Genomic DNA, 25,143 nt, shown 5'->3' on the forward strand with positions numbered 1-25,143 from the left:
TATTATCTCATAGCGTGGTGAATGTGCAGGTCACAACTTGTCCACCAGAGCGTTGTGGAGTTGTTGGATTGTGTATTTGATGAGTTTGATGAGGGAATCTAAGAAATCCCATTATCCTCCGTAGCATAGCTCTGAGCAGCTCACGGCTCTGCTCCGCCATTCTAAAAACAGCTTGCACCGACAATTAAATGTGAAGAACCTACTGCTATGACTATAGGGATTATGGCAATGGGCCAATTTGCCAAAATGTTGATCTTTAAATCTTAAAATTCTGGCCTTTCACAATGAAATAAAACTGAACCAACAGAAAACACTGATGTGAGAAAGCAGAAAAGGCAGAGTGAACAGCGGCCCGGCCACAAATGCACCAGGAAACGAAGAAAGCCAGAGACAAAGAACCACGTCAGCATTTCAGATTTCGGGTTTCCATCATTGCTGAGAGTGGAGACAGGAGCGGTGCGTTGGCGTCAGATGTTAGGTTGTAGCGTGTCATCAATGAGATCCGTGGTTCTTTGTTTGAAAGCTTTAAAGACGAAGGAAGCTAAGAACACGACAGAGGCGCTTGTTTTTACGCGCTCCACTATTGAAGAGGTTAAACCAAGCGCTCCGTGGGACCGAGGGGTTTCCTGGTCCATCTGAGCCGCCGAGCTGCAAACACACGCGAGCTACGGATCGGCGCCGCTCCCGCAAAGTACACTGTGGAACGAGGCGTCGCTCCCGTGAAGTGACGACAAAACCCGACGCGACGCCGTGCTCGCCGTGGACGTTTTACGATCTGGCGGCGCCGAGGTTTGGACTTCCTGTGTGAGTGCAGCTGAGAAGAATCATGGTAGGCACCGAGTCTCGACTGTTGGAGCAAAAACAACCTTTAATCATAGACACCGCCACCGCTAGCGTGACAGCAGCCGTTGCCGTGGAGACCAGCGGCTGCTCTCAGGGTTTTTTCCAAAAGACAAAAAAAACAACAAACAAACAAAAAAAAAAACACGTTGGCAACACGAGCTCCGTTTCCCCCCCGGCGACGAACAGGAAGCTGGAGAGGCGGGAGGGGGAGGGGCTTCTGTGAAATGTGGTGGCAGCAGGCTGGATGAAGCTGTTTAAGGGGGGAGGAGGGGGGCGATGCTATTGGTCCTTCTTATCTGATTCTGACGAGTCCTCTTTGGCCGCCGCGTCCTCAGGTGAGACCTCTTCGTACCTGGAGGACAAAGACATAAAGGTGAGAGCTCAGTGTGATGAGAAAAATTAATTCCACATGATTCATTTGTGTTATTGACAAAGTTCTCCAGCCCCGAGTCCAGGGGCTCAGGTTCAGTCACATGGCATTTGGCTGACCAATGGAGGAACAAGGATCTCTCAGTCAGTAGAACTCATAGCCACCAGGGCCGGGCCCCGCTGCTGCAGCACAGAGTAGTGTTGCTCCCCGAGACCCGGTTTTATGAGAATCCCGGGAAACGTCCACTCCGAAAGTGAACATTAAAATCTAGGAGTGTTTACAATAATGATAATCATTAAAATAATGATTGTTGTTCATTCATTTTCTATACCGCTTATCCTGCACTAGGGTCACGGGTGAGCTGGAGCCTATCTCAGCTGACTTTGGGCGAGAGGCGGGGTACATCCTGGACAGGTCGCCAGTCTATCGCAGGGCTCTATAATCTATAATGATTGTTGTTGCTCAAAAATCACAAGACTGATTTGTTTTTGTTATTCAAATGGTCTAAAGTTACTTGTCTGCTACTTTGACTCCATCTCTATCACTGTATCTATCTTCTTTCCAAGTGTCATGGTTTGATTAATGTGGAGGAATGTGTGTGACACTTGTTTTCATCCTCCTACAGAAAGTTAAAACATTTTAATATAGTTGTATTGTTGAATTTATTTTTTATATAAGCATGTAGTAGCCTTTAAGCAGTATTAAAATCTATCTTATTATTTTTGGAGGGGATTTTTGTCCTGGGAATTGAAAAGAGTCAAATTCTGTGGACACTAGTCCAGATAAAAACACTACAAATAAACCTTAGTGATGAATATTATCCTCTGAGATATTCCGAAGATAAACTTGTGACTTCATACTTGTTAATACATTTCTATTAAAGGGCCCATATTATGCAAAATCCACTTTCTACAGGTTTTGTAGTGGTCCTATGTGTTCCCGTGGCCTTTCTATGACGCCTGGAGGTGAAAAAAGTCTGTTCACTACCTTAAAGCAGAAGTAAGTGGTCTGGTCGTTTTCGCTAATGCTGCGTTCCAGGTAGGCTTTTGAAATCGTAAATTACAGCTTCAAGTCACAACTTACGACTTTGTAGCGTTCCAGGCAACCCACTCGTGTTTTTCCGACCTGTTTTACCGGTGAAAGTCACTATAACGGCCACTCGTAACTTCTGACCCGTGAACTCGTACCAGATCGAACTGGTACCACTTCACGGTCGGAAAAATACGAGTTTCCTTGAACGCACCATAACAGTCCTCGTCCCTACGTCGCCACATTCACGGCGTTCCTTGGCTGTACACACAGCCCTGCATGCCGTTCTCTCTCCTCATTGGATAAAAACTGTAGGATACGATAAATGTTTTCTCCTGGGCTCAGAGCAGAGCAGAGTGACTGACAGACCCGTGTTTCAGACCAGACACTCTATGTAAGTGATTGCTGTCGGGAGATATAACTATTTAAGACTTATATTAACACAAATATATCACTTACTTCTGCTTTAATTGATTTCTACACTTTTTTGAGACCGTGTCTCCAAACGGGCGAATTGGAAGTGCTGGCAGACTTGACGTCAGGATGCGCTGAACTCAGGTGACTCCACCTCCCGGTACTTCCTTATACTCCCCCTGGGCCAGTCTGGAAAACCGTGAGCTCCGCCCGCTGACACTTATCCGGAACAGCGACCCCCCCTCCCCAATCCACACACACACACACACACACACACACACACACACACACACACACACACACACACACACGCTCTCTCTCTCTCTCCCCCCGTCCGTCATTTGACATGAAGCGGTAGATACGGGAGGAGCGGTCGGTACCGCGGCCGCCAGATGATCCTTTCGAATCATTGACTGAAAAACAGCCGCCTGTCATTAAAAATGCAATCGCGGATCAGAGAATATTGGAATGATACCGCTTCTCATCAGCGCAGCGGTCCGACTCCTCATCACGGAATGAGAGACATCTGAACGAGGAAGTCTCCTCTCCCGGCGCAAAACCACCTCAATATTCTCCGGTAACTTCTCATCAGTCCATACAACAGTGCACAGTTTGTGCTGCTCCTCAGTTTCACCTGTTTTTTTTATTTGACAGTTTCACACAGAACTTTCTGATGGTAGTAGGAGTCTCTCCATGTTTCTCCTTCTGCCACAGTAAAAAAAAAAAAAGAAAGAAAGAAAGAAAGAAAATTTTTTCAGACCAAGATGCCAGTCTCAGAATTTTTTTTTTTTTTTTCGGAAATCAATGCCCGACCCCTGTCCCAATGTCAACACTGGCACATGTACCTGTAGTGAAAACCACACCCTCTCCCCGTGACAGGTGTGGAGTGGACGTGGTTTACACATCTTATTTGCATTTCAAGGTACAGACACAGAAATGGCTCGTTCGGAGGAGAGCTCTGGAGAGCCACTTTTAGATTACTGAGATGTAGATCTGCAGATTGATTTGGGGACAATACACTAGGAATACTATATGGTAGGACAACTTAGAACCATGTGAAATAGTTGAAAAACAGCATAATATGGGACCTTTAATTTCTTAAGAAACTCTCCTCAAGATGTGAGCTGCACTCACACTTCACGAAGGGTGACAAATTACAAAGTAAAGAAGCTTCATGACAAAGGAGTCAGTGTCTCCTCATATGGAGACACTGTGAGATGCAGTTGAAAACTCTAGGGGGGTAATTCAACATTTTGGCAAATTTGCCTATTGCCATAATCCCTATAGTCATAGCAGTAGGTTCATCACCTTTAATTGTCAGTGCAAGCTGTTTTTAGATCGGCGGGGCAGCGACGCGAGCTGTACGGTTTTTCCAAACTAAATACACAATCCAACAACTCCAAAACACTCTGGTGGGCAAGTTGTGACCTGCACATTCACCACGCTATGAGATCATCATGAATAAATGTGTAACATTATGACACATGAAGCAAATACTCAGAACTACTTTCGCTTTTGAAGTCACTCTGCCGAGCAGCCGTGTCTGGAATGTAGTTCCGGTTACGTATTTACCTTAAAAACAACTCTGTGTGGTAACGTTGTGTTATTATCTCATAGCGTGGTGAATGTTCAGGTCACAACTTGTCCACCAGAGCGTTTTGGAGTTGTTGGATTGTGTATTTGATGAGTTTGATGGAAAGCCTGGAAATACTGCATGCCATGCAGAGCTCACGTCTCTGCCTCGCCTATCTAAAAACAGCTTGCACCGACAATTAAAGGTAATGAACCTGCTCCTAAAACTATAGGGATTATGGCAATATGTTGAACTATCCCTTTGCTTTTTACTTTCCAACAGAGAGAAGTTAAAGGGAGACAGATCCATTAGGCCGGTTCCTCCCTGATGATCCAAACCGACACAAGGTTACGTCTTTTCTTCAGCTCCAGGTCAACAAAACATTGCTTTTGTGACATCGGTTCTTTTGGAAGAAACATTACCACGTCACAAAAATCTCTTCCAACTTTGTGAAAGGAAAGAGGATGATGTGTTGACCCCATGAAGCTGACGGAGTGATGACACACAGAACAACAGATGGACAGACGGAGGGATGGAGGGATGGAGGGATGGAGGGATGATGCTGTTGGTCTTATTAATGGGCTGTTTACCTGCCCGGGTGAGACAGGAAGGGGTGAGTAAAGAGAGGGGGGGCGGGGCCTCTACATGGAGGTGGGCTGTAACCGGCGGCGGCGGGGAGAGGAGGAGCCTGTCGCCATAGAGACGGCATCCATGGAGCTAGCCAGGCTGGCGGGTGAACCGCTGACAGTTGGGAAAGAAGTGAGCCTGGGAGAACCAGGAAGGACTTCCTCTGACGACTCATAGCTAACCACGGGAGGGACAGGGGGAGGGGGGGGGGGGAGAGGAGGAGGACAGACATGGAGGGGTGGAAAGTCCCAGAGAGGACAGAACGTATGGGGAAGGAGAAAAAAGATTCAGATGTGAGAGAATGTGATCATTTGAAGAAAACAGAACAAGAGAGAAGGAAAAGACAGAAACAGAGAGAGAGAGAGAGAGAGAATGTGTTACATTTGATCTTAAATTCTAAAGTTCAAACTACTACAGAGCTCTACCGCTAAAATATCAGATCAATGAGAGGGAAAAGCTGAGATGAGACAGAGGACGGAGGAGAGGAGAGGGGCTGGTGAAGGAGGACAAGCCGTGTGAAGGACAGACAGACGGGAGATGAAATGAAGAGGCCCGAGGGGGGGGGGGGGGGGGGGGAGCAGCTGTCAATCAAAGAGGTCACAGCGGTGAGGAGGGAGGAGGATGAGGAGACAAGAAGAAGAAGAAGAGGACAGACAGGTCTGAGGTCCACACACTGGACACGGCAGGCTCCTGAAAATGTGATGATGGCGTTTTCAACCTCATTAACTGCACAAGTGACCGGGTGTGGTGGTGGGAGGGGTCAGGGGTCAGGGGTCAGGGGTCAGGGGTGGCAGCAACATTTTCTTTGTTACTACATGTTCTATTGTGAAGCTGAAGGATTGAACCTTCCTGTCATTCTGTGTTCCTTCTAAATGTTATTACACCATTGTTATTATTGAGGGTTTGACTTGTACACAGACTTCTCATGCAAAATGTGACAATAACACTTGATAAAAACTATGAAGCTATTTCCATAACAGTTTGCTGGTTTTTGTGTTTTTTGGTGCGTTCACACCAAAAGCGTCACGGATGGTCTGGTCGCTGGCATCGCGCCATCGGCTGTCACGATTACTTGTTTTCGCAATTAACTGCAGTGTTAATGAAACGTAAAGATTCCTAAATGCAGTCACTTTCCAAAAAAGATTGTGTCTGCACCACATCAGCAGATCAGCACCAAAGTCAAGGGAAATGCACAGATACTGGTCCATTTATCTAATGTGACACTGAATTGGTAGGAATTTACATGTTAGCGTGTAATTTGTAATTTAACCCTCCTGTTGTCCTCCTGGGTCAAGGAAGAAAGGAAGGAAGGAAGGACGAAGGGAAAGAAGTAAGGAAGGGCAAAGGGAAAGATGGGAGGAAAGAAGGAAGGGAAAAAGGAAGGAAAGATAGAAGGAGGGAGGGAACAGATTGGGTCAATTGGGTCAAAAAGTAAGGAAGAAGTAAGGATGAAGGGAAGGAGGGAAGGAAGGAAGGAAGGAAGGAAGGAAGGAAGGAAGGAAGGAAGGAAGGAAGGAAGGAAGGAAGGGAAAAAGGATTGTGGAAAGAAAGAAGGGAAAAAGGAAGGAAAGAAAGATGGAGGGAGGGAACAGATTCGTTCAAGGAAGGAAGAAGAAGGAAGAAGGAAGGAAGGGACGGAAAAAGGATTGTGGAAAGAAGGAAGAGAAAAAGGAAGTAAAGAAAGATGGAGGTATAGGGAACAGATCAGGTCAATTGGATGAAAAGAGGAAGGAAGAAGAAGTAAGGATGAAGGGAAAGAAGGAAGGAAAGAAGGAAGGAAAGAAGGAAGGATGGAGGAAGGAAACAGATTTGACCCAGAAGGACAACAGGAGGGTTAAAAAAAACAATTAAAATAAACTTAAACATTTGGTATAGATGACAATTAATGATCTTAATATTTCAAATACTTCCCCTGGGAGATTAATAAGTGGCCAGATATTAACAGATACTTAGAATATTTTATTAGTAATGTAATTATATATTGACTATATTTGATTTTACATATTCATAGTGTTGTGAAATTAATTAATGCATTATAATCATGATAATCGTAATACCGTTATTATTTCTCTGACAATAATTGTACTAAGAAAATCTGTAATCGTGACATCCCTAGTGTGAACGCAGTTAGACAGAAGAAAGTGCAGCCTAAGCTTAAACAAAAATCACAAGACTTCAGCCCAGCAGCAGCTTCCAGACCATAACATCAGGAATTACACCTGTACCCACTGTATGCTCAGCAAACTGATCATTATACATACTGTATGCCTCCTGTGTGACATAAGTATCAACAATGTTTGACCAATTAAAAGGCACACATCTGTTGTTACTGTACACAATGATAGTTTTCTGCAGTCAGTGACACACGCCTATCTGAGATGATTGTTAATGTCAGGACTTACTCATATCACATAGAAGTAATGAGATAATAGACTGTGTGCAGTGTGACTCACCTGAACATCTCTGTGAGCTCTCCTTTGATCAGTGCTACGATGACGGGGAAGCCCACGCAGGCCGGCACCAGGTAGAGCAGAGCAGGCTGCACACACACACACACACACACACACACACAGGGGAGCAGGTTAACTACCGGCCGGAGAGCACGGTCACACACACCGACTGGCAATGATGCTGTTTTACAGCTAATGAGTGTTTCATACACATGGCAATGTGACCTGTACACACAGTGGCAACACACGCTGGATGTGGGTAGTGTGAACAGAGAAAAAGAATTTCATTTGCTGCCATTTCAACTAGTTATGCATATCCACCTATTTCCAAACGTCAAAAATATAAGCTGGTTTTGCTCTTCCGGTGGAAGTGAATGTTTACGTTTCCATGGTTTCAGTAGTCGCGGTAACGCATGGATCTCTTTTTTCTTTTCATTGAAAATCTGTAAAACGCATGGATCATCATGCCAGCTTTTAACAAAGGATATCACACAAATGGACATCCATTGTTAACTCATTGAGTGCCATTGACGTCTATGGACGTCAATCAAAATCCAACGCTTGAGTGCCATTGACGTCCATAGACGTCAAATGCAGTTTTCTGCGGCTGGTAAATGGGGACGCTCTCGCGCACACTGTGAGTAATTTTGGGGCTTCTGGGATGTGTAGAACGAAGAAGACTGTAGATCAGAGCAAGAAGTGAAGAAGGAGGAGAAGACGAGCGCGATCGGTACAGAGATAAAAAAAGTCGGAAAAAGTTTCTATTTCTAGAGAAAAACGACGGGCAGAGCCTGGAACAAGTGTAACGTGGAGCTGGAGGAAAGCTTAGCCACGGTGCTATTAGCATAGCTCCAGCATGAAGTGATCGGAGGAGGCAGGAAAGGTAAACTCATCTAGATGATCAGCACCGAAATGCCGAAGCGAAAGCGGATCGCGGAGTCAGTTTCACCAGTTGCTGTAAACCGACGTCGTGACGACGAACCGAGAGATCAGCGCGGTGCGTCGCTGCCGCGTCCGCGTCCAGCAGAGAGGCTGAAGACGCCAAGACGTCTCCCTCCTTCAGAGACGAGGGGAAGCAGCAGGAGGAGAAGTAGGAGAGGAGAGGGGAGGAGGGGGAGGGGGAGGGGGGCGTAGGAGAGGCAGCAACTGCTCGTACTTGTTGTATTTTAGTTGTTGTTGTTTTGTTTTTTGTTTAGTCTTTTTTTTTTTTTTTGGGGGGGGGGGGGGGTGAAAAAAACATGTGAAATGAAATTTTCAGATGTCTTACATATTTTTGAAGCCAAAATTAAAACGGATAAATCACTATTTTTCTTGAGAGACTCTCTTTCACAAAAATGCATTTTTCTCAGCTTTCTAGAAAAAAAGTGGTGTTTTTGGTGCAACCAGGCTCTATTCAACTTAAGATAAATCAAGAATGGAACAAGGTACAAACAAATGTTTTTTTCCCGAGTTAAATAGAGAGTCTCCTCTTTCCTTTGAGCTGTTTGGTGTTTTCAGAGTCATAGTACAAAATACTCTCTGGGTCTTGACATATTACTCAAAATGCCCCAAAACGCTGGCACCTGGCACTGACCATTTTATAAAAGGTCTGGCACTCAATGAGTTAAAAGCCAGCATTAATAGATCCATGCGTTTACCGCAACTCTGACAACTAGTGAAACCATGGAAACGTAAACATACAATTTCACCGGAAGAGCAAAACCGGCTTCGTTTTTGACGTTCAGAACTTGTGGAGTCAGTAAACCCAGAACTCCATTTCCATTAGCTCCATTTAGCACTTCCGGTTCCCTCGTCTGAAAGTCAATACGTTTTCTGAATGGGATTTTGGTAAAATACCTCAAATTAGGTCTGTGGTGAGTTCCAGGTTTTGTTCTAGGACATAAAACAGGTCAGTAAATAGCCTACTTGTGAATTTTGAAGCTTTTACGTGTGGTAAAAAAGGCGGTTGCTAACAAGTTGCTCAATACGACTACAAACCCTGTCACCCCCAACAGGCCAGAGTGTTCTTATGGATGTTATTTGATGTTATTTATGGCTCTTCAACAAGTAAACAGTACCATTTCCCCATTATACAATGCTTTTAAAATGAAGCAGCCGAAATCAGTGGAGAGATTCATGCAACTGTGTAGTCGTCCGTTAAAGGGATAGTAGCATTTTTTTTAAAAGTGGGGTTGTATGATCTACAAATAGCCCCTAAGTACTTTAATTGTTCATATGTGAAGATTATCTCGCTTAAGTATCATAAACTTGTGTTTTAGCCACAGAGCTGATTTTCTGACATCATCCAAAACACAATGCAAAAATCTCATTCACTTTCTTCTCCTGGAACCAGTGCGATGCTAAACTTCTGGGTTTTGATGTCAGCCCTGGCAACACTCCATTTGCCCATGTGTTAAAATGTCATTGTCGTTTTAATTGTTACTTCCAAATCTTCAAGGACCTCCATGTTTGATAATTAGAGCCATTTTGTCAAAAAAGGGCAAATATCAGAAAAGAAATGTAAATATAAACAAAACCAGATTCCACAGAAATACGCTTAATTAACCTGCTGTCATGAGTTTGAGCTGCACCGCAGATCCCTGCTGTGGTTTCAAGTACAAATCAAGTGCTTTCTTATTCACTCACTTCTCACGAAAAAAAAGAAAAAAAAGACAGAATGCAGGAAATAAAGAATACACTGAGTTTTGTCCGTTCTTGTTGTAAACTAAGTCTGGCAGGATGTTTTTATCCATCAGTCTACATTTAAAAAGGAGGCTGGTGTGAGAATCTGTTTCCTACACACCTGTGCGTGTTTGAAGGTGTGCATGACGAAGATGGTGAGACCCAGTCCGAAGATGTAGGCCAGGAAACTGGAGTAGAAATACGTCCTGCTGTTCTTCTTCAGGCTGCAGACAGAGGAAGAGGAAGAGGAAGAGGAAGAGGATTGAGCTCAGAGAGAAAAGTTCAATGGGAAGCAGAGGAAGGAAAGAGGGGGGTGGCGCTCTACCTGACGTCAAAGCGGAGCAGCAGGGCGATGAAGATACCTGGGATGACGATGTCACCCAGACCCAGCATGGCAAAGTTGCTGGCTCCCAGACCTTTCTCCAGAAGGTCCTGAGGAAACACCACTGGAGGGAGAGAGAGTGGCACCGTCATCAGCTGCTGTCACATGAAACCAAACCAGCAGCTCAGGCCACTCAGACACTGGCTATGTTTACATGGACACAAATATTCAGAATAAAGGGCTGATCAGAAGAAAAATGCGTCACGTGAACAGGAAGATTCTAATCTGATTCGGCTCATCGGAAAGAAACTGCGTTCCTATCTAGAGGGCTGGTCTATGCCGATCCTTATTCTGAACCGTGTCCATGTAAACCTTTATTCCTATTGTTTTTTTAGTGGCATCATCCTTAAAGGAATAGTTCAACATTTTGGCAAATTGGCCCATTGCCATAACCCCTACAGTCTTAGGAGTAGGTTTGTTACCTTTAATTGTCGGTGCAAGCTGTTTTTAGAACGGCAGAGTAGAGCCGTGAGCTGCTCAGAGCTACGCTACGGAGGCTCATGGGATTTCTTGGTTTCCCTCATCAAACTCATCAAATACTAGGGCTGACCCGATTATCATATTTTGATAATCGAAGCTTCGTGGACATAAAATCGATTTTAATCGAAGCTTCGATGGCCGGGGGGTGCGCGATCGTAGCGGAAATAATGAAAGTAATGGCAAACAAACACTGCATATCTCCAAAATCAGGCAGGTTTCCAGGATGCCAAGTCGCCTACTCATTTGAATGTAACAATTGCCGATGAGAACTGGTGTCAAAAAGGAAAAAAAAGAAGAAAGAAAAAACAATCAATCACGGACTTCATGATCGATTACCATGGCAACGAACAAAGCTTCGAAGCTTCGATTTTTTGGGGTCAGCCCTATCAAATACACAATCCAACAACTCCAAAACGCTCTGGTGGACAAGTTGTGACCTGCACATTCACCAGCTACGAGATAATAACGGAACGTTAGAGTTGTTTTAGAGGTAAATTCATGCAAAACCGCTGATGTGGCGCATCCTGTCAGGGGCAGTTTTTCGGCAAGCAGTCTCTGTATTTACCTATAAAACAACTCTGTCTGGTAACGTTCTGTTATTATCTCATAGTGTGGTTTTTTTCTTTGGTTTTTTTAAGTATATTTTTTGGCTTTTCATGCCTTTATTGATGTATCCCTAGCAGGGAAAAATTGAGTCACTTCTGTGTTTGTTGGTTTGTTTACAGCACTGGAGGAAGTACAACGTCTTGTTTAGGGATGGGTATTGATAAGAATTTAGCGATTCCGATTCCATTATCGATATTGCTTATCGATTCGATTCCTTATCGATTCTCTTATCGATTCTCATTGGGTGAGGGAATAAAAGAGAAATGGGTTTGTTTGCATTAATGCAGTGGTTCCCAACCTTTTTTGGCTCATGACCCCTTTTGACATCACAAATTTCTGGTGACCCTCATTCAAGATGAGCAAGCTCAGATATTTGTATATGCTGCATTTTATTTTATCTTGATTTATTCAAGAAAGTGAATATATCAAGAATATAGTTGTTTAAGATTGTGAAAAATAATTAGTTTATTTATTTATTTATTTATTTTTAATCAATTACTAGACATTTAAGGCGATCCCATTTGAATTCCAGGCGACCCCACATGGGGTCCCAACCCCAAGGTTGAAAACACTGCATAAATGGCTCTGACATTAAAAAAGTTGACAGGACCGACCTGCCTGGACAGGTTAACACTATAGACCACTGTGGCTGTGGGGCAGCTGTGCTCACAGGAGGAATGTAACTGTCTTAACTTATCTGTTTCCATTCGATGGTTTTCACGCAGCTGTATTCTTCTCACTAATTATTGTTTTCATAACGTTCGTTTTTATGCGGAGTGAGCGAGTGAGCGAGCGAAAGAGAGAGAGCGCGCCAGAGAAAAGACACAGGGCGCAGCTACCGTTTCACGTGGCTACGAGCAAAACCTGAAAGGAAGTGGTTAGAATAAAGAGAGAAAAACAGAAAGAATATGTAGCCTGTTCAGGAGACGTTGTCCTGTCCTCACGACGTGAGGGAGGGAGGACCGGAGGGAGGCTCACAGGTTTAGTGATGAAGAAACGTCACTGTCAGCTGCATCTGTCAGCAGCTCCGCTCCACGCAGACACGCCACTAACTTTATTTTGTGAGAACAAACGGTGACGTGTGGATATAAACACTAAGCACCCTCATTTATAATGAAGATTGATTTTAACGGAACGTTACGTAACGTCATTAATCAATTAATGCGCGAGTTTCTGAACCAAACGGAATCGATAAGGGAATCGTTAAAGCAGACACGCACACGATTCCAAGAATTGATCTAAGTTGGAACCGGTTCCGAAGAGGAACCGGTTTTCGATTCCCATCCCTAGTCTTGTTTGAGGGAAATCAGACAACTGTCAAAATGCTGCTGTTCTGAACAAAGCTTGGTTGACACGTGCGTAACGGTTGGATTATTTGAGTTTGTGCCCATATAAACAGTGGATTCAGACCAAGTTTTTAATCTGACGAAGAAATTTTGCGCAATGTAAACACAGCTACTGTCAAGGCCCGAGAAGCATCACACTTACATTTGATCGGCGCTTCGAAGGACTTGGCGACTGTTACCATGACGTTGGTCCCAAACACCTACAGAGAGACGGAGACAAACAGAACGGGATCTTTTAAAAACGGAGTCTGAGCTCTGACGCGTGTGAATCTAGAGCTTCGCTCCTGATGCTGGTGGACGGGCGGTAGATGCTCTCACCCAGAAGACGTCGTAGACAAACAGCCCCCCCAGCAGGATGCAGCCGGTGCTGACGTTGTTCAGGTGGAGGAGCTCCACGCCGTTCAGGGCGAAGGCCAGCCCAAACAGGTTATTGGCTATCCAGTGCTGTGATGTCACAGAGCGCAGACAGGTTACTGGCACTACTCACAAAAACACACAAACACGACCTTTGACCTTCCAGCTTCCTGTGGACTTTACCTTTTTGAGCAGGTACCAGACTCCCACCACACTGCTGATGAGCAGACACACCAGGTTCTTGGTGTCAAACTCATAGTTGACTATTTCTGTAGAAAGACACAGATGTGGGTTTAACATGTAGAGAGGCAGAGAGATGCAAGCTATTTAACCAGGGCTGGTCACTCGCTTTGGTACAGACCAAATACATGTTTTATTTTTTTTGTTTGGTGCTGTTCAATTTCATATTGCACTTTTTGCATGTGAACCACATGTATGCAGAGGTCTTTAAATCATTGGTCAGAAAGGTCAGGGGGTGGAGAGATCACGGAGAGCTTGTACACTGCACTCCTTCAGATACTGATCTGGTTTATATTAGTTCTGTCAAAGTTAACGCGTTCATTTTGGCAATTCATTTTAAACTTTTAACAAATTTGAGTCTGTTTCAAGTGAACTGAACAAGGCAAGTGTGAAAACGCCCTAGGTTTCAATCAGAAATCTTAGACATCTGAAATCTTAGAACACATAAAATCAAGACTATCCACGACAGCGGGGTCTAGTCTGTCTAGTCTGAAGGCTGACGTAGAGGCTATGTCACTTGATTGTAAGGGTTAAGAATAGAAAGACTGCATGGGAGGTAACTCACCTTCTTTGGCCTCTCCAGTGCCCTGGGTGAAGAGCAGCTGGAACTGTTTGTTTGGGAAGGAAGCTGGAAAGATTCTGGACATGAGAGGGCTGAGAGACGGAGACAAGAGCAGAGACACACACACGTCAGACGGCCTCAACGCCAGCCGATCCGCTTGTGTCGGACAGAGTTCACAGTGCACGTGTCTGCGCGTCCTTTTACCTCATCGTGTGAGACAGAGCCAGGACGCCCAGGACGAAGAAGTAGAGGGACAAGAGCAGGTTGATGTACTCTTGAGAAAATACCTGCATCAAAACACACACACACACACACACACGCTTCGTTACACTGACTGGACCCATCTGTCCAGACGCTGCTCCAGACTTCCACAGGCTGAGGGGACGACAGCTTACCTTGAAGAAGAGGTACAGGCCGAACAGGGTGCAGCTGGCGATGATGGGAAACCTCGCCGCATCTCGACTGGTGATCGTCTCTGGCATGTCTGTTGCATTCTGGGAAAGAGAGTGACAAGGGAGATCAATCTGCGCCCACACCTGCCACTGCACACTTCTGAGTTCGACTCAAACAGGAAGTGAGTTCAGTAAATAGTAAGTGAATGATTGTATTTCACTTATTCATATTCCATGTTAATCTTGACTTATCACTGTGTTTTTTCAAATTTTTATTTTCTCTCATTTCTGTTCTTCCTCCCCCACTAAATTCATGTAATTATTGTATATAAACTGTATTTATAATATTTTTTCTTCCCCCCCCCTTTCTTTTATTTATTTTATTTTATGTAAATTGTATTGCTAACTATATGACTAACTTGATCTTGTCATTCAGGCCTGTATCATCTGTGACTCTATGGCAGCCAATACAAGTTTAAATGACTAAAAAAAAAATCTGTGCTCAAATTTGGGGTATTGAAAAGAAAATTCAACATTCAATTTAAAAACAAACTTGCTGAAGTATGAATTTATAATAGAGATCAGTGGAGACAATCTGACCTGACTTTTATCCTGTAATGAAGGATTTAGGTCTAAACGTTGTCATTGGACGACTGATGTGTCTGACAGTGAGCAAAACGGTGGAAAAGCGTTGTTGTCAAGGAGATGAGCGAAGTTTCCTTTTTTCCAACAGTCTAGGAAAATTCCAAAATAATCGTTTTCTTTGATTATATACGTTTTCTGAACGTATGGATCCAAAATCGTAATTGAAATTCCATTAATGGCCTAAAGCCCTAATGTGTGTTCAGGTTTATCATCAGAAACACAACACAGAGGTTTGTGATGTTGGAGCCACGTTAACTGTGCAGCCTGGTCTGTCACACACACAGGTGACTGACAGGGAGCAGGTGAGTGGATGGCAGCCGTCGTCTTCCTTCTACACTCAGCTCTGAACGGCCGACGTTACCGAAGACAGACGGGAGGCGGCTGCTGCAGACTGACAGACGTCCCACAGAGAGGAGCCTGAGAGTCACCTCCATCTATATTCTCCTCCGTCTACTCCCCGGAGAGAGAAACTAGGACAGAGGAGAAGGAGAGAGGAGGTGGTCCCTGTGTTAAAGGAACGACTTGTAAAAATGTGTCACTCTTTTGTAAAGAAACTAAAGGAAGGAGCAGCACTACAAACACCTCAGGATAAGTTGAAGTGGTGAGAGAAGCTGTGGACATGTAGGTCTGTGACTGACCATCACACATGTTTTGAGGAGTCAAACTGAAACATCCAGAGGAGGAACAACAGCAGGTCCCATGACTAGACACAACAGCCTTCCATTAGTCTTAATGTCTCCTGTAAACCTCACACAGCTCCAGATACTCTGCTTCATCAAAAGGAGGAACACACACACATAGATGCACCTGCGCTTCCCCTCACTAACTTGCGAGGTACAACTGCCACACTTAAAAAAAAAAAAAGTATTGTATTTTATCAATTTTTATTTATTTACTTTCATTTTTATCGCAATCGCTGCTGTTTCTTTTAGAATTTTAAAGGGATAGTTCAACATTTTGGCAAACTGGCCCATTGCCATAATCCCTATGCACACATACCTGTACATTCACCACGCTATGAGATAATAACGTAACATGATGAGACGGAGTTGTTTTCGAGGTAAATGCAGAGACTGCTTGTTGAAAAACTGCCCCTGACAGTAACGCACATCGGCGGTTTTGCATGAATTTACCTCGAAAACAACTAATGTTCCGTTATTATCTCATAGCGTGGTGAATGTGCAGGTCACAACTTGTCCACCAGAGCCTTTTGGAGTTGTTGGGTTGTGTATTTGATGAGCCATGAGCCTCCGTAGCGTAGCTCTGAGCAGCTCACAGTTCTGCTCCGCTGTTCTAAAAATAGCTTGCACCGACAATTAAAGATAACAAACCTACTGCTTTGACTATGGCATGGGCCAATTTGCCAAAATGTTGAACTATCCCTTTTATGTGTCCTGTCCTATCCTAAATGTCTCTGTTTATAAAAGTGTCAAGTAAAGAACATGATGTCAGAAGAACGGCTGCTTGCTCCCATGTGACAAGTGACAGTTCTGGATTCAACATGTTAAAAGGTTTAAGAAACATGTTCTCAACTCAAGCCCTATTTGAATAAAAGTATTGTAAAGTATTATTATTACTATTATTATTCTAATCATTAATGCTCTGACAGTGTAGTGGACCTTGTGAACATGAGCTGAGACTGAAGGAGATGTTTTCTCAGACGAGCTGTAGCTAAATAGAAACGAGATGGACACAAGGAAACAATCAGAATTTCCACAGAATGCGGATCAGAACTGTACTCTTCCCCACACACACACACACACACACACACACACACACACACGCTAACAGGCATCAAACACTCACAACCATACTTTCATCATGACTATCGTTATTGATTAAGTACAGTTTTGCAATCACTACTCATTTACAGTACAAGCATCTGAATCCATTTTATGCCGTTACTGAGAGATTTAACTGCTAAAAAAACATTATTAGTAAAGTAAGAGCTTGTAATTGTGAAGGGCAATATCATCATTTGAACATTTTCCAGATTAATGTCTAGAGGAGAAGCCACGTGATCGTCTGATTTATCAGCAGTAACATCTTTACAGCTGCAGCTCTGAGGTCCTTACAAAACTTTAAAAGACACCTGCACCTGCTGTGAGAATCGCCCTCTGCTGACACCTGTATGTATGTAGCTATGGGTGTATGTATATAGTATACACATACACAGTGACACACACGTGTACTGTGTATATATTTAGATGCAGTTTCCTATTCATTTTTGATATCATACTCATATTGAGATCATGTATCTTGTAAGTAATTTGTGGTTTGAAATGTGTGTGTATGTATATGAATATTAAGAACATAGAGTTATTAATCAGGAAGCTACACATATAATATAATTAAAGGGATACACCAACATTTTTTTTTCATGTCTTGCCTCACTCCCGAGTCCATGACCAGCAGATTGACACCATCAGTATGCGAAATACCCATCAATATTCGGGGGGGTCCCTAACTCGCGATTGTTGCGCAATACCGTTATTTTTTTTTCTTTTTATAAAGTAGGACTATAACATTACAATAAGCCAAGAAAATTAGCCTATAGCCTAAAAGGGAGAGGCAAAGTTGTGCATTACAATGCAGAAAGTAATTGACGATAAATAAAATACAACAATTAAAATGAATGAAAGACACCAAACTCGTGCACTCGAATAACAACCAACTGTATAAATCTGGAGATCGGAGACTGACGTGCAATTATGTGCACGAGATCCTCAGCCTGCAACTATGACCGATCATGTAGCCTTATCTAACCATCCATCTAGCAAATACGTTTAAACACAGCATTGAACACATCCACAAATCACATTCGTATAACAGGCCATCATAAAAATTGAAAAAGCACAGACAAATAGCTCACAACAGGCGCCTGGCCAAACAACACCACTGGGGGTTCAGGCCATAGTATGCTGAAGCAGGCTAGCCTCTTACCTTAAGTTATTTTCCTGCCTTAATGTCAAGCCAAGGGTTGCGGTATTTCCATTACCCCACCTGCTTAGGTGTAAAAAAAAAGAAAAAAAAGAAAGAAAAAGCGGCCAATCACCAGTGCTAGCAGCAGGGGCTGTGGCTACGTCTTCAGAGCACTCGGCCTCAACTTCACCCCCTTCGGCAGAGGGTGGAGAGGAACGGGATCCTCTGTTCTGATAGCGAGTGGGCTCGACTCTTGCGCTGGGCTGGCGCACATGGCTAATTTGCATAATGCGCAGGTGACATGGTTCAGCTTAATGTTAAACGAATAAATGTTTTGAATGTTCTGGACATGGTGATCTTAAACACATTTAATTGACCACAATAAAATTATTGTATTATATTATATTATTTATTTTTTGACAAGATTGAGACCCCCCTCAGATTTTGCTTTTGAGTCTTTCAGGGGGTCTCAAGGGGTTAATCGGGGGGGTCCGACCCCCCCAAACCCCCCCATATTTCGCACTATGGACACCATCCTTTCGACTGTGCGTGCAGTAACAAGGGAGCAAGGGAGATAGAGCTGTATCACCTGTAATTAACTTAGCTCAAACGCTGGAAGTGTATACGTAGGTAGTGTTAGCCTGCCTGCTACCCGAGCCGAAATCAGCAGTCAGAAGCTAATTTCATTTTAACTCTAAACTCTGTAAATATATCACTTTATCGACATTTCAAACATTTTTAGACGAGAAAATAGCCGTTTAGATCAGCAGTGTGTCGTTAATTTGTCTAAATTGTCTAAATGTCTAAAACTAAATTTTGTTCGGACGAATTCGGCGCTACTCAAGCTAGCCGTTGTGACCAACGCACTTCCGGTTACTTTCACAAAATAAAACACCCGTTTCCCTTTACATACAGAAAACCATGACGATAGAATTTGTGCTTTTACTTTGAAACAGGAAGCTAACCTACCCTCGATGTAGCTAGCTTGAACCAAAATAAACCGTCTTTGCTTGAACCCTCCGTTTTGACTGATCTCGTCCCGTTAGCGGCATTTGACCGCTCAAGATGAACTTACCAGAGAGTTCTGTCAGCTCTGAGACCAAGATCGGCCCGCCAGTTTCCATTTAGAGTTGCTGAAGAGTTTCTCTGATGACTTTAGGTGGAGGCAGTCTAACACTACCCATACACTTCCAGTGTTTGAGCTAAGCTAATTACGGGCGATACGGGCTCTCCCTTGTTACTGCACGCACAGTCCAAGGGGGCAGTTGTCGGTCTGAGAAGTGAAGCTCACTTCCGCGTTCAAAAAACTGCAATCCCCTCGGCTGTCGCTGGGGGCTGGTACCAGAAGGGAGCATTCTCCATAGACCCCCATGTTAAAATCGCCGACTTTACATCCTCAATAAACATGATCAAAGCCTGGTGTCAGAACGTTTTTTGGTCTCAACCGATAGTTTCTACCCCCGCACACACTCTGAGGGGGGTGAATTTTTTTAAACTCTACCGTTTTACTGTTATTAGGTTTAAAATTCTGGCCAATTAGGGCGCGGAAACGTTGAGTGACAGGTCCGGAGACTGCTGCTTCGAGGCCAGTGGGCGGGCCCTCGGCCGGCTAACCGCCGCACCTCTCCAAATATGGCAAGTAAAATCCAACATGGCGCGGTTCAAACCCCCGTAGTAGCGGCACAAAACAGACTCACCCAAACCAATGGGTGACGTCACGGGTGCTACGTCCATTCTTTTTACAGTCTATGGCACAGTCGAAAGGATGGTGTCTATCTGCTCGTCATGGACTCGGGAGTGAGGCAAGACACACACAAAAAAAAATGTTGGCGTATCCCTTTAAGGGGTGGGATTAAATAAATTCATAGCTACTTCTTCCCACTCCCTTGGAAACTGTGCAGTATAAACACACCTATTGTTGCTTTCTTTTCATGGTCCTTTTATGTTCATTTGTGGTTTTTGTTTGATATCATCACATATTCAAATCAAGCTGAAGTGAACTGAAGCTGCATGTTAACTCCTGTCAGTCAGCATGCAGACACGTCATGCTAGTCTAGTACATCAGCAACACAAAGGAGCAGCTGATACAGTCAGCTGCCGGGCATCCACAGATAACAGCACTGCACAAAGCAAACAGTTAATGACATGCACCAGTAACAATGTATCACCACCCGTCACCGTCTTACATGTACACCTGGAGCTATTTGTATCCTGTTAGCAAACTGCAGCCTGGTGTGTGTTGTTTTTGCTTTGATTGTCTAAATGACATTGTATAGTCAGGCATGTCCAAACCAATGTGAAAGTGCATTAAAGGGATAGTTCAACATTTTGGCAAATTCGCCTATTGCCATAATCCCTATAGTCATAGCAGTATTACCTTTAATTGTCGGTGCAATCTGTTTTGAGATCAGCGGAGCAGAGACGTGAGCTGCTCAGCTAACTCAATGGAGGTGCGCGGTATTTCCGCCTTTCCTTATTCAAACTCATCAAATACACAATCCAACAACTCCAAAACACTCTGGTGGACAAGTTGTGACCTGCACATTCACCACAATATGAAATAATAATGGAACGTTATGAGACAGAGTTGTTTTCTAGGCAAATGTGTAACCGGAACTACATTCCTGACACTCTGCTGGGCGGAGTGACTTCAAAAACGCAAGTATTTGCTTCATGTGTCGTAATGTCACAAAATTATACGTTATTATTATTTCATATTGTGGTGAATGTGCAGGTCACAACTTGTCCATGAGAGTGTTTGGAGTTGTTGGATTGTGTATTTGATGAGTTTGATGAGGGAAAGGGAAAAGTACCATGAGCCTTCGATTAATTTGTGGCGGACGTAATTTGAATAAATTAATGTGTGGGAAACACTGCAGTTTTTTATTCTATATGCAGATAAATAAAATCTGAAGAAAAAAAAAAGAAATCTAAGATTAAGATTTACTTTATTAATTCCAGGATGGGATAATATTATCCCCATCAATTAAATAAATTTAAGAAAATACCAGAAACATGTCTGTGGTGTCAGACTGTCATGTAAAGCAGCAGCAGTCAGTCAGGCTGCAGGTGTAGTTTCACATGAAGAGAGAATATTTCCATGTGTCACTGACTCATCCTCACTCTGTTAGTAAGTCAACCAACACCCCCAGTGTTAGTGTGTGTGTATGTGTGTGTGTGTGTGTATTGGGTGGTCTCTGCGGCTCTCATACTCACTCTGAAACCAGAATCGTAATCATTTTCTCCGAGCTCCTACAGACAGACGGACGGACCGACAGACAGACAGAATGGGGTGGACAGACAGATGTGCACAGACAGACAGGGAGAGAGAGGGATCAGATTGGCAACAAAAAAAAGAGAGCAGTGGAAGCAAGGCCCCAGATCAAAACAAGCCCAAAAACAAGAGGCAGATGCAGGAAACTAATTGTCAGTTGAAGAGGGAGAGGGTTAACAGATTCACTGATTCCAGATCTGTGTGGAATTTGACCTGATTAGAAGAAGACGGCCGAGGGAGGACAGAGAGGAGGAACGGACATGCCACAAAGATTCAGGAGCTGGAATCCAACCCTCACCTGAGATGGCACCTGTCTCTGTCTGTCTGTGTTTAACTGTCTTCACTTGTCCCTACACACACCGTCCCCACCACACACTCTCACTGTCAAACACATATTGCCTGTTTTGTTCTTAATTGTTTTAATGTTTGATGCTTTTCTGTGTTTCTTGTGTTACTTTTTTGCTTCTCGTACAGAGTCTTTGAGTTCTTGAAAAGCAATTTATAAATAAAATGTATTATTATTATTATTATTATTATTATTATTAACCCTCCTGTTGTCCTTTTGGGACAAACAGACCCAATCTGTTCCCTTCCTCCATCCTTCCTTTCTCCCTTCCTTCTTTCCACAATCTTTTTACCCTTCCTTCCTTCACCCATTCTGTTCCCTCCCTCCATATTTCTTTCCTTCCTTCCCTTCATCCCTACTTCATCCCTAGTTCTTTCTTCCTTTTTGACCCAATCTTTTCATCTATCTTACCTTCCTTTTTCCCTTCCTTCTTTCCTCCCATCTCTCTTTTGTCCTTCCTGCCTTCCTTCCTTCCTCCCTTCTTTCCCTTCGTCCTTCCTTCCCTGACCCAGGAGGACAACAGGAGGGTTTAAACACATGGTCTGAACTCATGCGCCACTTTAATCTATCCATGACAGATGACATCATTAGCTTCTTAATACGAATGCATCAATACTGGCTGCTTTAAAATGTGAATGACACAACTATGCTACAACTACTGAAAAGGTCTATTACTGTAGAACAGATCAGAGCAGGTTGCTATAGGGCAAAAATTACAAATTACAATTTAAATAACAGATATCACCATGAAACTTCCCAAGTTTATCACTCACATTAAGACAAATATTTTTTGTATTACAAGTTTTGTCAAATTTTGTTTAAATATGTAAATGAGGCAATATCTAATGAAATATGCGCTAATTTGCATACATTTCCAGAACCGAAATCTGAAAAATGGATAAAGGCCCTTTCAAAATTCTTGTTTTATTTTGTTGACATATTAGCCAGAAGTTTTTACAGAGGATATTTTGGATATCTCTTTTCATCACTCTGTAAATGAGAAAATACTGTCACCAGCCCTAAAAAATCCAATTTCACCATGTTTTTAGGAATAAAATGTTGTATAAATCAGGCTGTGAATGATATATCAACAATCCCCTCTGGAAAAACCTTCAGAATATAGACAGGAATAAAACTGGAAGGTTTGGTGTCTCTAAGTGCTACTGAAGTGGAGGTTTCAGGCCCAGAGTCTGAGGAAAAACTCATTTTGAGAAAACGGCCCTTAAAGACTTGTACTGTAAAATTCCATAGATTGTTAATGTAAATTGTACTTTTAAAATTGGTTGCGGATACGGAGGAAATGACCATTTTTGGAGCCTACATCATTGTTCAGGAGAGAGAGAGCTTTACAATGATACCTGACATGACATGGGTCAGACAACAGGCACAGCACAGTATGTCACAGTAGCTGTTAACTTTTGGTGAATTTAGGAGAAATCTACTGACAATAGAAGACACAATGAAGTAAAATAACCTCCTTAATGTGGATGTTCTACCATTTCTTTTGACTTTTCTGAGAGAATACATGTTAAGGAAGAAAAATAGCTCAAAATTGATCAGTGTATGAAAAAACATCATTTACTTTGCATTCATCTGATTAATTATCCATGTGTATTTATTCATCTTTGTCAGGACTGTCTCAGAGTTAATGTGATGGATTTATCTACAGTCAATTACCAACTTTCTTTTCTTTTCTAACATAACTATAAAGTTGCCAAAGAGATTTTAGGGGTGTTTCATTCCCTTAATTTAACATCAACTACAACCAGTTGACCTGGATGCAGACTGGGCCGTCCTCCCACCACCACTCAGTCTTATCTGTACGTGGAGCTGCGCAGTCATCATCACACTGAGCTGCAGCAGAGGAGGATGTGGGTGTTTTTACAGTTACCTAAGGCCAACAAGTCCCAGCTGCGCATGTGTGCTGAAAACCCCCTAAATGAGAGGAAACACTTGTACACGTCTCTCACTCTCTCTCACACACACACACACAACACACACAACACACACACGTACACACTAACACACCTGATGCTCCTGTTTTCAGCCCTTAGGTCAAATAACTGTCTGTCATTACCACCTCCTCCATTCATCTACTTATTATCCACAGAATGCCAGTGTTGGGCACTTTACTTTTAAAAAGTAATCACTTATAGTGACTAGTAGGCCTAACCTTCTCCAAAAAGTAACTGAGTTAATAATGGAATAATCACATTAGCCTATAAATAACTAATTACCGGGAAAAGTAACTATTGTTACTTTTTTTATATATAGCCTATATAAAATGCTCAAATATGTCAAATTACTTTTTCTTTTCTTTTTTATTGTGTAGAGACAAATAACACCAACACATGTCAAATTACTTGGACTCGACTCCCTAACCATAACCTTAACCTCCCTTTTATCTGGAACTAACCAACTCACTCAGTATTCCTCCGCACAGGCTGCGCAACGCAGCGTCAGATTTTTTCCGACTAGTTTGTGGACTGAAAAGCGTTTCTTTCTTTTTTATGACGGGACTTCTTAGGTCAAGTAACGGTGCATTTTCTTTGCCAGTAACGGTAACGGCGTTATAATGGGGGAAACAGTAACTTTTTTTGGTTACTCTGAAAAAAGTAGCGCCGTTATTTCCATCACTGCAGGTTGGTGACTTCACCCCCTGTATCTAAGTTAGCTGTTTACTTTGACACCACCTCCTTCTGACGGGGAAAAGTCCGACAGCAGGTAAACACACCGGCGGCAGTGTAAATACACATCTGGGTACAGCTGCATGCATCCCACCTGAGGCGACCATCACCGGACAAAACACACAGTCAACAATACTTTTGATTTAAACAGCCCACAGCCCCAATACATCAGACAATAAACGTGCAATAAGTGCAACAGGTTGAGATACATACTTTTAAAGCTGTTATTGAAAAGCTAATTGGCAAAATGTTAACAGCTGTAACGTTAGCGTCCGTTGAAACTAATTTTACAGTTCAAAGCCGTAAATAAAGTCTTATGAGGCCTTTTTAACTGTACAGTGAGATTTCCTGGGTGTTTACTTTGACACGTGTTATTAAAGACATGTCATAGCCTACTCGTTCAGAAACCACCGGGCGAGCCTGAGCTACCAGTTAGCTCCTCTGGCTAGCCGGCGGAGGCCTACGGCAGCCGGGTGGAGGTGAAACCGCTACACCGAGGTCCCGCTGCGGGACAGTTACCTTAGATTTGGAGCAGGTCACGGACCGCAGGGCTCCGAAGAAGATGGGCAGCAGCGCCATGAACACCAGGCTGCCATACGCCAGCGCCGTGCCTTCCGGAGTGGCCACGAATTTGGCCGTGGCGTTGAGCGCCTCGGTCCCGTTGGAGTCCGTGGCGTTCAGGGCGTCCAGGACGGCGGCGGCCTCCTGGGCCGACACCGACACTTGTTCTGCTTCGGACATTGGTGCTTCAAAGACGGACTTCAGAGGTCCGCGGACAGCGCTGGATGTGCGGCGGGAGCTGACAGGCGGATGGAGCTGGAGGTTGAAGCTGTGTGTTTGTCATTCATCTACACCGCTGCAGCTGCAGACTGGATAAGGCCACGTTTCCTAAAGCAGCGGGCAGAGAGCGGCTGGAGAGACGACGTCTCACTCCGCCCTC

General features: G+C 43.5%; 1 protein-coding gene across 2 annotated transcripts; it reads right to left on the reverse strand.

Moving 5' to 3' along the window:
- Positions 1-255: 255 nt before the first annotated feature.
- hm13 (histocompatibility (minor) 13) lies at positions 256-25,101 on the reverse strand. 2 transcript variants are annotated; one of them, XM_085780823.1, is made up of 12 exons: positions 24,723-25,101; positions 21,113-21,148; positions 14,333-14,431; positions 14,142-14,224; positions 13,941-14,029; positions 13,319-13,404; positions 13,100-13,225; positions 12,924-12,981; positions 10,293-10,413; positions 10,089-10,191; positions 7,310-7,395; positions 256-1,195 (listed from the first exon to the last, which is right to left on the reverse strand). In XM_085780823.1, exons 1-12 carry the CDS (start codon positions 24,942-24,944, stop codon positions 1,123-1,125), a joined length of 1,182 nt encoding a protein of 393 aa, XP_085636949.1. In that variant the 5' UTR covers positions 24,945-25,101; the 3' UTR covers positions 256-1,122. The 2 variants fall into 2 exon arrangements, with proteins under 2 accessions (XP_085636949.1, XP_085636950.1); XM_085780824.1 differs by lacking the exon at positions 21,113-21,148.
- Between the last annotated feature and the right edge of the window lie 42 nt (positions 25,102-25,143).

The sequence above is a fragment of the Trachurus japonicus genome, chromosome 7 (assembly GCF_045865225.1).
Source record: "Trachurus japonicus isolate A0001 chromosome 7, Traja_1.0".
Classification (NCBI taxonomy): Eukaryota; Metazoa; Chordata; class Actinopteri; order Carangiformes; family Carangidae; genus Trachurus; species Trachurus japonicus.

Bases quoted from the DNA above. Each gene is read 5' to 3' on its own strand.
- hm13 (XM_085780823.1), bottom strand. From the start codon at position 24,944: ATGTCCGAAGCAGAACAAGTGTCGGTGTCGGCCCAGGAGGCCGCCGCC. The intron at 14,030-14,141 runs GTAAAAGGACGC...TCCGTCTCTCAG, and splicing joins GCTCTGTCTCACACGATGAG to CCCTCTCATGTCCAGAATCT. The intron at 10,192-10,292 runs GTAGAGCGCCAC...CTCTGTCTGCAG, and splicing joins CTGCTCCGCTTTGACGTCAG to CCTGAAGAAGAACAGCAGGA.